Source organism: Ochotona princeps, unplaced genomic scaffold (genome assembly GCF_030435755.1).
Source record: "Ochotona princeps isolate mOchPri1 unplaced genomic scaffold, mOchPri1.hap1 HAP1_SCAFFOLD_4269, whole genome shotgun sequence".
NCBI lineage: Eukaryota > Metazoa > Chordata > Mammalia > Lagomorpha > Ochotonidae > Ochotona > Ochotona princeps.
The window spans coordinates 33-15,271 of NW_026697191.1; the positions used below are offsets into that span (position 1 = coordinate 33).

A 15,239-nucleotide genomic window follows, 5' to 3' on the forward strand; every position below is an offset into this window, starting at 1 on the left:
GTTTATATGTGTCTGTGTGGTCGTGCCTTTGAGTGTATGTGTGCACGTGTGTGTGTGTGTGTGTTGGTGTGTGTGGTAGCAGCATTCGCCTGCGCGTGCCTCGGCGACATCAGGAGACCGAGGCAGCAGCAGCGACACCAGACAAACCGGCAGTGGCGCTCCTTCTGCCTCTAAGACTGCAGGCAGCAGCCACGGCGGGAAGGAAGAGAAGAGTCTCTCTCTGAGTGATTGTCTCTTGATGGCAACCGCAGACTGGCCAGCCCCTCGTGCGTCGTCTCTGCCGTTGCAGCAACGGTATGAGTCGTGCCTCCGTGTCGCCGAAGAATGCGTGCAGCCAGGGGTACGCATTCCGAATATCTAGTGCATGCACACATCTTTCTTTCATGCCTGCGTGTACGTGTATATATGTATACGCAAAAAACTTCAGCAGTTGTACGTACATCCTTCTCTGTGAGTGTATAGACCTGATACACACAACGTCACACAGCTACTTGTTATACGTGTATGTCGCCATGTAGGTGTCTACAGAACTTCAGAAGAATACACCAGAGTCTCACACGTACGCACACTACCATGCATGTCTTTTTCCTGTGTACGAATCTACTCACATAGATGGACTCTCAACAATATATACGTGCAGGTCTCCATGAATGTATATATCTTTTACTGCACAACCTCCAACACCTCTATGATATGTTTGCGGCTCCATGTATATATATACATAAATATATATATATATATGTACCATACACCGCTCTTGAACACATCACTTACGAGCATGTCTTTCTTGTGTGTATAAATATACTCGAGTTGCAGACTTGAAATATATACATACGAGCAGATGTCCGTATCATTATGTATCTAGATGATTGACAGACGCACATACATTCATCATGTACACGCATTCATACAAGCGAGAGCACACTGTAGGAGATACACGCGTCCATGTCAACAGCATATAGAGATGGTACTACAGCGGGCCTCTACATAGTACATGTGGCACACACACACACACACACACACACAAAATAATATACGCACACGCAAATTCAAATAGCATGAGAGAAGATTGCATTCAGCGCGTCATATGTAATGCCTGCTCCCATAAAACACAGGCATAGAAGAAGCCGTAGGAACACATATATATTTATAGCGTTGCTGACAACCAAAGAGATGTCTTGTCTGTATCTGAGTACATGTATTAGGGTGGAATCACTTACATGCAACCTACTTACAGCGCAGTAATACAACACACGTTCTTCTCTCCTAACGGCACACACGCAAACACTTCCTCCTTACTACTCCTTAATGTATAATAGAGATACAGGCTCTTCCTCTCATTCACTGACTGCACACAGACACGCACATATTTACTACCCCTTTATGTATAGTACAAGCTTTCCCCTTCTTTAATAACAACACACACGCCTCCAGCCTGCCGCCCCCGCCTCCAGTACGTATTGAGCCCTACTTGTACGCATCAACAAATACACACCTACACACCAACACGCCAGAAGTACACTTCCAGCGTGTGCATACTATATATATATAGTATGCACACACTCATGTGTACACTTCCAGCGTGTGCATATATATATATAGTATGTACACACCCATGTGTACACGTCTAGCGTGTGCATATATATATATATATACAGTATGCACACACCCATGGGGAAACACACATGCATGGCGCATCATCATACGCACGCACGTAGATCGTCTCTTCTGTCTTCCTCACCCCCGTACTCTTCTTCACTATGGCTGTCCACGTTATGTCGTACAAAACATTACATACATCCAGACATGCATACACTCGCACATATGTAGTGTGATATATGCAGTGCGTATACGTGCAGGATACTTTTCACCACACACACACACACAAATATATACGCGTATGTAGGGGTGTGTCTATCTTTGAGCCCCACACTGTGAGTCTGTATGTGTGTGTGTGTGTATGTGTGTGTGTGTGTGTATGTGTGTGTGTGTGTGTGTGTGTTTGTATGTGTGTGGGTGTGTACCTGTCATGTCTGCGTGTTCGTGTATTGTATATTCATACGTAAAATATAAATATGTGTCGTATGATTGTATGTGTACTACTCGTGTACCATGTGTATACATGTGTGTGTGTATGACCGACCCCGTGAGTTGTTTAGATATGTACGTGTCTACGTCTCCGTGTATGTGTATACATGGGTACATGTATGTACATGTTTTTTGTGTATGTATACTTCTAGTTACATACATACATATACATGATGTGCATGTGCAACTGTATGTGTCTGCGGGTAGGACTTTACGTATGTGTGTATATGTATGTGTGTACAGGTGCCTCTGTGTGTGTGTGTATGTGTGCTTGTATATGTGTGTGTGTGTATTCATTGTGGATGTTCACATGTAAGTTTTGTCCACATGTTGCGCAGGTACCAACTACATGACATATATATATCTATCTAGAGAAAGAGAGACAGAGACAGAAAGAGAGATTTTTAATGTATCTCTGTATGTATTTGTATACAGATACATAAGTATATATGTGTATGCACACGTGTATATATGTGTGTAGGTAGATCTGTATCTATGTATATGTGTTCGTGTGTGTATGTGTACGTGTGCGTTTATTTCTTCTTTATGTCTGCATGTATGTGTCATGCTGCGTATGTGTCCACCCTATGCATGTGCCCATGCAGCCTATCAACGTATATACTGTATCTAAAGATGTATTTATTCACATATAAATATATATAGGTGAACAGTATATATATATATATATGTATATATATATATATATATTGATGAACAGTACATATATATATATATATGTGAACAGTATATATGTGTACATATATAGGTGAACACTACATATATATATATATATATATATATATATGCACACGTGTCTATGCGTTAGCGGGGGTATGTAGTTATGCGTGTGCATGTCTATGTGTGTATCGTCATCGGTATGTTCTTTATGAGTACGTATCTACGGTTTTCTACGTAGATCTCTATACGCATCAGAAGGTGCACATATGCACATATATATACGTATATATATATACATATACATATATATATATATATATATGTATATCCATGTATATATATGTACATATATATATATATATGTATATGTACATATATTTATATAGGTGTACGCATATCTTGATATATATATATGTTTATGTGTACGTATATTTCTGTATGTATAAGAAACTATATTTTCATGTATGTATGTATACGGTGTGCTTACACCTGTATGTTTGTTTTTCGTTTGTGCAGGAGCTGATGGCTTTACTGGAGCACAAAGAGCATCCCCTCTGCTACGACGGCTTCGAACCGAGTGGACGTATGCACATTGCGCAAGGCCTATTGAAAGTGTTGCATGTGAATGATCTAACACGTGCAGGATGTCTTTTCGTCTTTTGGGTAGCCGATTGGTTTGCTCTTCTCAACAATAAAATGGACGGAGACCTAGGCATGGTAATTATTCGCCACTCTACCTATGTGTCTCAACTTTTGGAGTGTATATGTATGTGTGTGTTTGTATATGATTTATATGATACACATATATATACGATGCTTACATCTCTCTATCTCGTTCTCTCTCTCTCTCTCTATATATATATGTATACGTATGAGGTATATAGCTGTTGTCAGACTTTACAAGGCCTGAAGAAAAGAAGAGAAAAAGAGGAAGAGAGAGAAAGAGAGCAAGAGAACAAGTGAGAGAATGAGGGAGAGAAAGACAGTCTGAAAATAGCAGGGAGCGTAACGGGGGTTGTGGAATACTGTTGAACGTCTGTCTGTTTTGATGTCTTTATTCTTTTACTTCCATTAGATGAAAATGTGTTATTGGCTTTTTTTATTTCCTTTTCGGTTCTCATAAATCGTACTTTTGTTATTTCGTTGTGAGCGACAGTAGTCAATCTGATGATGATAACATCTCACTTTAGTCTTGGTAGTGAATGACTGAGATCTTTCAAGTGTCATTGTTATTATGACGACTATTATTATCAGAATATATTACAAGATCACTTACTCAATACTCAGTACTATTATATACCGCTACTACCTATCCACTATCTCTTATATTTTCAGTATTAGGATCATCAACAATATTATAATACTACATATGTATAATTCTCAGTATTATTATTACTACTATCATTATCAGTACGTAATATATACTACTAATACTACTCCTATTGCGTTCTCAATCCTGTATATAGATCTATATATACCTATCTAGTATCTTCACTATGACTATGACTATCATTGCTATCCACATAATAATTATATATATGACTAATGGCTTTTTGCAGTATGACTGTTATTATTATTATTACTATCAAACCACTAAGTAATACATTTGACTACTACGTACGTTTCAGAGTGATCATTACTGTCAGGGACACTGAATAATAGAGGTGACTACTACACCCGTTTCTAGTAGTATTCCTGATATTTATTTCCTGCTCATAATAATAATAATACTATTACTGAGCTAAATCTTTTCTGTAGTATTACTATTATTAATCACATAACAACAATACTCTGTATGACCAAACAATCTTCACCATTGTTTTTATTGTTTTCTCTACAGGGTAGTACGTTAGACCAAGACCTATAAAGTTATTATTACTTGCGTGTTGTTACTGCATGTTGCATATATATATATATCTGTATATATGTATGAGTACCTGATTTTCAGTATTACTGTAGTCAATACTAAATATTAATACGTACCCGACAAGAGATTACTTATGCTCATCATCTCCACCATCAGTCTTTTGATAATCAATGTCTTCCCATATATATATATATATATATGTAGAGAGAGAGTGTGTGTTGAAAGAGGCAGAGAGAGAGAGGGAACAGCGTATGTGTATGTGTATGCTGATAACTCACCCCTTGCCTTCTGCAAGTAATTATGGTGATGGGTCATCTATCTCTTTGAAATCGTAGCTTGCCATAGTAATAATAGCAGTAGTACAAAAGACCTTTCAGGAATACAGCGCTACTCCATACGGAATAGTCGTATTCAGACTTCACGCAGGGAATATTGCAGAAACACTCTATCTGCCTCTGTTCTCTCTCTTTCTCTCTCTCTCTATATATATTTACACTCCTCTTTCAGTACATGCCATGTAGTGTATACTGCGTGTACACACTCTGTCAGTAGGATCTGCAGAATGTATCAGCGTATAACATAAAATGTACACAGCATATATACACTGTTTGAGCGTCTAAACGTTGTATACACTGTTTCAGTAGACGCTTCTCAGTGCGTATATACATATATATAGAGAGAGAGCATACACACTTTGCTGGTTTTCTTCGCTCACTTCATACACTCTTTCAGTATATGCTCTATAGTGCATATATATATATATCATACATATCATATCATACGTAAATTGTTATCTACTCACTTCAAACAATCATCAAGTATATGCTCTGTATTGTGTATGTATATATATATTTATAGCATATACAATCTCTGCGTACTATCCGCTCACTTCATACACTCTTTCAGTATATGTTCTAGAGTGTGTATATATATTGATGTTACATATGTATTCAGTTAGTATTAACCGCTCACTACATACACTTTGTGAAAGTATATGCACTCTAGTGCGTATATACATATACACATGTATATATATATATGTATGTACATATACAGCATATACATTCTGTTAGTGTTAATCGCTCACTTCGTACACTCTTTCAGTATGTGCTCTAGAGTGTATATATTAATATACGTATAGCATATATATTCTGTTAGTATTACCCCCTTACTTCATACACTCTTTATGTAAGTATATGCACTCTAGTGCGTATATACATATACACATGTATATATATATATATGTATAAACATATACAGCATATACATTCTGTTAGTGTTAATCGCTCACTTCGTACACTCTTTCAGTATGTGCTCTAGAGTGTATATATTAATATACGTATAGCATATATATTCTGTTAGTATTACCCCCTTACTTCATACACTCTTTATGTAAGTATATGCACTCTAGTGCGTATATACATATACACATGTATATATATATATATATATATGTATAAACATATACAGCATATACATTCTGTTAGTGTTAATCGCTCACTTCGTACACTCTTTCAGTATGTGCTCTAGAGTGTATATATTAATATACGTATAGCATATATATTCTGTTAGTATTACCCCCTTACTTCATACACTCTTTATGTAAGTATATGCACTCTAGTGCGTATATATATATATATATGTAAATGTACAGCATATATATACATATACATATATATATATGTATATAACATATATATATGGTTTTGGTTTTGCACCCCGCTTCGAACATCTTCGTTGAGTTCATTCCATTTCTCCATTTGATGCCGCCTCCGTTGTACCGTCCACATTTCCCACAAGTTGCGCTTCTTCCTTCTTACCGTCAGGTATATTCTTGTGCTCTATCTCTCCTCTATGATAAGAGACGCTCATGCAGCCTATATATACGTATATATGTATATATACATACACATAGATGTGCGTAAATTATATATACGTACATGTCTCCCTATATAATCGCGTATGTATGTGTATATATATATATATGTATATATGTATGTGTAGCCACTAGCTGCGCTTATTGCTTGTACGTAGACAACTGTTTCCATGGCCTTCTGCTTTCCCCTTAAGGAAGACCAGCTCATACTACGTATATAGATACGTATATACACATACATATTTGTATAGATATGTATACCTATTTTGTACATGCATAGTTCCATCCATTTTGTATTCGCAAATGTGTGTATGTATATATACGTATATGGAGGAGTATAAAACATATATGCGTATAAAGGCAAAGATGTTCATACACTATATATACGAGTATCTCCATTTATATAGCTCTGTATATATATACATATATTTATGTATTTATGAACTGCAGATTCGCAAAGTTGGAGAGTATTTCATTGAGATTTGGAAGGCCGCCGGGATGGATATGCAGAACGTTCGTTTCTTATGGGCGAGTGACGAGATTAACAAAAATCCACATGTCTACTGGATGCAAGTAATGAACATTGCAAGGACTTTCAATATCACACGGTAAATATATACACGCGTATATACTACTGAAACACCATACATACAATACTACGAGGTGAACATATATATACTTAAAATATGTACTAATGAAAAGCCATAAATACAATATGACAAGGTGAAATATATACTCATATACTCATGTGAAAAGCCGGACATACTCTAGGAAGCCCGAGATGTACAATCAAGCCGCTTTAATGAGCGTATGCATGCATGTCTGTCTAGCTCCCAATCTTCTTCTCTCTCTCTTTCCATGTATTGATATTTGAGTGCACGCATGAATGTACGTCTCTACTAAATGTCTCCCTGTGTGTCTCTCTGTATATATATATATATGTACATACGTAAACAGGCATGTGCATCTCTCCTCTTCTTTCTGTCTCTGTCTGTGTCACATACATATATATATATTTGAAATTACATTGGCACAAATGTGTATGTCTCTTTCTCTTTCTCACTCTATCTGCATATATTATACGTATCTGTTGTGTACATGTACAATATATATATATATATATATATGTATGTAATCACATGCCCACGAATGTATATGTCTCGTTCTCTTTCTCTCTCCTCCCGCGTATACCATATATATATGTACTATGCGTATGTATATGTGGCATTGCAGACGGCAGCACATAACATGTATGGGTACATTCATGTCGTTTTCTAACACACTTGTTGGCATGTTTACTGCACTGTGGTAGCTTCACACCATGTCACTTTTGCTTGCTCGTGGTACGGTTTTCATATATATATATATATGTTTATATACTATCTATACATACACATATGCATATGCATATATGTGTACATTAGTTCCCACAGTACCAGTAGTGTCTATAATGAATGTATGTTCTTTCTTCCTCTCTTGTCGTTTCTTTGTGTCTCTGTTTCCCCTTCGCCTTCACTTTCTCTCTGTGTATGTTGCCGTCTAGTATATACATGATGTCTCATGCAAAGGGCGTGCGACGAGAGGCTCTATGACGGTGTGTACCTTTCTTTCACATCTTTTTCCTTTCATACTATATATACATATACTCACCCTATATTATTATAATCTGCTTAGCCCACTTGCTAATCTAAAGAAGAAAAAGAAAAGAGAGGTCTTCAACAACGTGTCGTGCATGCAGTTAAAAAAAGATCCTCGCCCACGTCTTTTACACCCTTGAAATTTGAAAACTCTGGAATGCTATTTGCCTGCACTAAGAGGCTTTTTTTCTTTTCTTTCTATGAGAAAGGGAGAGACAAGGGAAGAGGGAAGAAGCTCGGAGAGCCAAAGAGAGGGAAAAAGATCCCTCTGTGAGGACTGTGTAATGCTAGTGTTGCCATGCAGACTTATTTTGTGTTCATCCTTATTATATGAAGGAAAGCTTCTTCTCTGACAAGGAATCGAAGTGAGAGAAGGAGAAGTTTTTCTTTTGAGGTAAAATTGTGGAAACAAAAAGCAAAACTTCTTTGAAGGACTGAGATTGTGAGCAGGAGAAGAGAGAAGTCTTCTTGCCTAACGCTTATTCAATTAGAAAAAGAAACAACATATCTGACGTGGAAGTGTGGGGACTGGAAAGAGAGACAGAGAGACCGACTCTTCTGATTTGAAAGACTTGTACTACGTAAACACGAGTTGTTTGCTCTGACGGGTAGTTGTAATATGACGGGCTCCATGCGCATGCAACGTACTTCTGTTTACGTTAAAACTGCAGAATCAAACGCTGCTCACAAATTATGGGACGTACCGAAGGGGACGATCAACCTGCCGCCCAAATTCTCTACCCGTGCATGCAAGTAAGTTGTGAGGTTTCTTTTTTCGCATTCTATGATACACTCGCTTTCCATCATAAGAAAGCACAAACATCTACATACATATGTATACATATATATATGCATATATGTATGTATGTATATATATATATGGATGTGTAGGTGGATATATACTCGTCGACCGAATAATGCTCTACCCTACATACGTATGTACACATATATATATCAATATATGTATGTATATATATATATATATATATGGATGTGTAGGTGGATATATACTCGTCGACCGAATAATGGTCTACCCTTGCATGCGAATAAGTCTTTAAATCTCTTTCGCGGGCATCCATTGTTACTCCCTGCTTCTTATTATGTGAGAGAGCACAGTTGAACTTACACATATATATATACATATGCTTTATATAGTATATATATGTATTATATATATAGTGTCTATACTTACCATCCGAATATATATGTTATATATATAATTTATATACTCACTAGCCAAATAATACTCTACTCGTGCATGAAAGTAAGCTCTCAGCATGCTTTCGTTGCTTTTATTTTACTGCCACTCTTCATCACAAGAAGCTACGAAGGTGTATATGTATATGTGGAATTGTACTCTCCACTCAATGAACGCGCAACACACGTCTTAAATGGCTTCATTCGAACGTCACTTCTCAACTCTCCTTCCTGCTTTAATTTATTTTCCGCCACTCAATTTTGAATATATATTTCTGCGTGTATCATTTTGTAACTCTTCCGTGAACGCGCCGCCCTTCTCCCCCTCACTTTTATATATTTTGCATGCAAGTGAATGCAGCACCCTCGCACACCGTCTCAGATATCAGATATATCATAGCAGTCATGTTAGTCTCTTTACACGTCCACGTGTTGGGAGAGTGTGTGAGTGTCCTCCTCCTCCACCAGCCAGCCAGTTACCCAAATACTTTCTATCATACTTTTGTGCATGCAAGAGTGCGCGTATTCCATCTTTCTATCTTCTTGCGAAGCTGTCTGCTGAGGGTCTCTCTGTGTATAAAATACGTACAGCCCCCAACACCCTGTCACCTCATGATTGGAGTTGCACGCAAAGACAGAGAGTTTAACAGCATGTACTATAGTGGCTGGCACCATTAGCTGGCTTCTGCTTACTTCTTGAATGTTCTATGCTGCTGTAAACAAAGAAAAATAGTTCCTCACTGGTACGCCAGCATGACACTCCTTTTCATAGTCTCACACGTGTACAAGCGCCGGTCTTCCCTAGCAGACATTCGCCCTACCATCCTTACCCAAGACGCGCACATATATATATATATATGCACAAGTCAAGAGTGGTACTGGCCGCGTCAGTTTATACTGTCCGTATATATATGTAAATGCAAGCGTACATTGACGGGGCCTACCGCGTTTATACACCGCGCACATACGTATATACACCTGTATGTGTATGTAGTTATATGTTTGTATCTGTGCTGTATATATGTATACGTATGTGCTGCGCTGTTTGAGTAGGTGTATCGATTGCAGTACGCATATGCACTGTATATACTCATCAGAAATGAAATCTGTGCGTAGAGCTCTCCTAAGAACAGCAGGAGGAGGGTGAGGCGTTGGTGCGAGTGCTGTTCTGACACCTATACAATGAATGCGAGATTGCAACACATACGTATGCCCCTATACTACTATACATATACGCATACATGATTAGGATAGAGAAGAGACACACAAACAGCACAGGTTCCTGTGGGGGTTTGTCGACCAAACACTTGCGAGCTGCTGTGGCTGCTGCTGCTGTTACTGCTTCTACTATCGTGGTGTGGCTGCTGCTGCTGCTTTTGATGCCGCTGTTGTGACTGCTACTGCTGCTGTGGCTGCTGCTGCTGCTGCTTTGGATGCCGCTGCTGTGGGTGCTGGTGAAGCTGCTGCGCGTGTTGGTGCTGCTGCTGCGGCTGCCGCCACGTTTTTAACGCCGCTGCTGCTGTCGCTAAAAATGCCAAAACTGCACTCGCTGCTGCTGCTACGGTGTTGATGCTGCCAGTACTATTACTGCTTCTGCTGCTGTTCGTGCTATTACTCCTACTGGTAGATTCGTTGCTGTCACTGTGTGTTGCAGCCTCTCTGACGACGACTATTGCCATCACTCGTACTCAGACTACTACTCTAACAGCTACTTATTCTACACTTGGACTACTAATCCTCCTGTCACTACTAGTAGTAGTACTACTGCAACTACTGCTATGACTACTACTGCTACTAATACAGCAACACTGATATCATTATGACTACTACTACTACTACTACGAATATCCAAGCTGTTGCTGCTGTCGATACTACTAATCCTCCACTGTAGTGTACAACAACAACTACTACTACATCAACCGTTACTACTACTACTACTACGACTACTACACTACAACCAGAACTACTATAGTGACTACCATCCAACTATTACTAAAATTGATGTTTTTGGTGTCTTGCTGCCACTACTAATGCTACTACTACTGCTCCACTACTACTACTACTACCATCGCTGCCACTTCTACTGCTACTACTCCGCTGCTACTACTATTCCTACAACAACAACAACTACTGCTACTATACCACTGCTACTACTACCATTACCACTACTACTACTACTACAACTTCTATCACAGCAAATACTCTTACTACTACTAGAGACACTACTCTTCCACTACAACTATTACTTCTTCTATCATACAATAACTACTAGAACTACTAGTACTACTGCTTCTACTACTAGTGATGCCAGAAGCATTCTCTCTCCGACTATCATTATTAGTACTACTAGTACCACTACTAGTGCTACTACAATATTATTATTGCTACGATGTATTATAAAGAGTGCTACGGCAATTTTGCGCTTGCCAGTGTGCAGACGTCTTCTATTTAAAAGCGGATATCTGTCAGTTGGGGATGGACCAGCGAAAGGTGAACATGCTAGCACGTGAATATGCGGAGGCAAGTCGCAAGAAGAAGAAGAGGGAGGGGCCGCCGCTACGTCCTCCAGTCGTACTATCACATCGCATGCTTCCGGGTCTTCTACAAGGGCATGAGAAAATGAGCAAGTCAATTCCTGACTCCGCTATTTTCATGGAAGATTCAGAAGCGGTAAATCACATCTCAACTCACCATTATAATACTCTGTTCCTCCTCTTCCCATTCAAAGTACATACATCCTTCCACATACTCTATATAGCACAGGTCTACTACATACGCATTATTATCGTACTCATACACCAAATATCCTCCTCACACCTCTCACACACGTTATTACTGTACGTCCGTACTCATACGTATATATATATATACATATTTGCGTGGGGACAAATATGTATACGCATGACTTAACCCAGACGTATATATATACATGTAAATTTAGAGATCTACCCCTACAGGAGTATGTATGTTCTCATTAGGATATGCTTGTTTGCTGCCTGTTCCTGTTTGTAATCTCTAAGCACTAATGGAGGTGAGAGGTGGGAAGGGGGAGGAATGAGGGGGAGCTACACGTGGGACCATATTAATATATACATATACATGTATACATGTATATACATATACATATGTTGATTCTCGGACGTCTGATTGTGTGGCGGTATGACTATGTCCATATATATATGTGCTGGTGCTAGTGCTGGTGGTGGTGAACGTCGGGCTGGTAGATAATAACTACTAGTACTGCTGCTGTTGCTGCTGCTGTCGCTGCTGTTGCTGCTGCTGTCGCTGCTGTTTGTGCTATTTTGTTACTGCTACTGCTGCACTCTAATTTATATATTTGGTTGCTGGTGTTCTTCGTCTATATGCATGTGTATCATGTATGTATGCAGATCAGGTGTGAAATGTTCGTTTTTTCTTCTTTTTCTTTTTCTTCTTCTTCTTCTTCTTTTTCTTCTTCTTCTTCTTCTTCTTCTTCTTCTTCTGCTTCTTCCTCAGTTTTCGTGGCTCACTAGTTTGTTTGATGCGTGCATCTGCAGATTTTTCTTGTTTGAAAACTTTGAGATTTCTTGTGTCATACTCACTTCTCCAATGCTTTGCTGGGAAAGGATGTGGATTCGTGCTTTGCTTTCTTCTTGTGTTTACTCGTACGACCCTCTCCAATCGTTATTTACTGTTTGCTTGTAGGATGTAAAAAGAAAAATAAAAAAAGCGTTCTGTCCTCCAGGCGTAGTTGAAGGCAATCCCTGCATTACATACGTTGAGGAGCTGATTTTCGAGCTAAACATCCATTTAATGTAAAGCGCAGTACAGAAAACGGTGGAGACATTGTTTTTCACAGCTCCGAAGACTTACGGGCGGCATATACAGCAGGAAACTACATCCCTCTGATTTAAAAAGAAATTTAGCGGCTGCGTTAAATGCAAGACTTGAACCCCATTCGTAAACATTTCGAAGAAAATCCTGAAGCCAAAGCTCTTCTACAAGAAATAAGATCATACAAGTTTCTCGATAAAACAAATTGTACAACTCTTCCTGTTGAGCTTCCATTGTGACTATCCTCTTGTAATGACGAATACTGCTGCTATGGCTACGACCTGCTCCTGGTGCTAGTGCTGACTAGTACTGGTGGCAATATTACTACTACTACTGATGCTGCCGGTATATCTATATGGGTTCTTCTATTGCCCGCCACTTCGAGTAAGGGAGAACTGGCCTTCTGCTGCGGTTGCTAGTGACGGTGCTCCCCGAACTTCTTATCTTGCCGCTCTTGTTGCTGAGGCTGGAGCTACTCATCTGCCACTGTTGCGGCTGCTGCGGCTGGAGCTACTCTGCTGCTACTGTTGCCGTTGCTTTTGCTGGAGCTGCTGTTGGGAACGGCTCTTGCGCTGCGGTCTGGAATCAGAAGGATCTTGTGGATTTCACCCCCGTTCTAGTCGCTATTTTACTACCGCTGCCCTATGAATATCTGATCATTCGTTGTCCTTCATACTGTTAAACGATGTAGTACCTGTGCTAGAAACACCCACATACATATATATAGGTGACGTATGTAAGAGAGGTTATATTAGAGTAGAGATGCACCCTATGTCATAAAAACTCTGTCGTTGTATACTGTCATCATAAACTCTTATCATAAAACTTCCAAACGCACGGGCAATAAAGACACGTCTGACTTCATTATCTGCTATTGCCTTTTGAAAAACATTGTGCTACACACACCCCCGTACATATATCCGCAAACGAACAGGCGCTGCAACTCAGTGCGTATTGTGACGGTCTAAAGACAACAGCGCCCACTTGTTTGCGGTACTCTGCATAGAATAAAATATTTCTCACTTATGTACAAATTCCAGCATGTAGTCATACATACCTGTTCATACATGTATACACGTATATATATGTATATGTGTATATATGTATATATATATATATATATATATATATATATATGGGGACATACACTGGATGGCAAATACATCAATGCTCGATCCATGTAGGTGTGTGCTAAAAGGGAAGGACAGCAGCGCTCATTTGCGCGCGTTTCTCCGCGAAGTAGCACGGAAAAGTGGCTTTCCAGTCGGAGCAATATAAAGGGCACCTGCAGTTCTTACTTCTACATAATTAAAGGCATTTTTGCACGCATGTGTACCGCTGTCGGACCGATGTTTAAAAAGCGTATAGCTTGCTGACAACTGAATCGTATGCACGTATGTGTGGATCCTTCCATCTGGAGAAAACCATATCACCGGCACTATGTATACCTGCCCAGTGGCAACGCGGACATACGTATACGCCTCCACAACAGCGTGTGCACTTCTTCCACCGGCGTCTACTTCCCCTTCTGCGTCTACACGAACATCTTTCTTCGCGGCGCATTGGAGTAGGGACATATCTAGCGTTGCTCCCCTCGTGTGTTTCTCACAGTTCTCTTGCCTTGAAGTATACTCCCAATTCTTCTGCGGGAGGCTCGCATATACTTTCGCCATCCATCTGGCTGTCCGTGCACTTCGCGTGCGCAGCGGTGATTTCTGAGCAACTCCACGACAGCAACGTGTCTGCGTTACCCACTTGTGCGTATGCATCTGCACGTGAGGAGCATTCCGACTACGACTTTTCTTTCTTACTGTTGATTTTACGGCGGAAATAAACGGAAAATAAACAGGCGGAGCACAGCTGGTCGGGGCGAGGTGCAGGCAGCTTACTGCACTGTCACTGCATCTCTACAGATGTCTAACACGGTGACAATTCTCGAAACCCCCATCAGGCCTTAGCGGAGAACGTGGCTTCCGCCGGTTTAGCCGACTGTCGCATGCACCCGCGCAAAAAGTCGCAGCTTGTTCAACATGGAGAATTTACTCCTGACAGGTAACACTTGCAGGGCAGTGTGATGACGCAT

The 15,239-nt window shown here is 39.7% G+C and overlaps 1 protein-coding gene across 1 annotated transcript; it reads left to right on the plus strand.

Annotated features, from left to right (window-relative positions):
- The first annotated feature begins 238 nt into the window (after nucleotides 1-238).
- On the plus strand, nucleotides 239-14,990 carry LOC131478897 (uncharacterized). The gene is given in 10 exon segments (XM_058659515.1): nucleotides 239-340; nucleotides 3,283-3,483; nucleotides 6,960-7,117; nucleotides 8,818-8,899; nucleotides 11,774-12,013; nucleotides 13,028-13,117; nucleotides 13,120-13,213; nucleotides 13,216-13,274; nucleotides 13,276-13,391; nucleotides 14,768-14,990. Coding segments are annotated over 10 exon segments (1,365 nt in total).
- The last annotated feature ends 249 nt before the right edge of the window (nucleotides 14,991-15,239 follow it).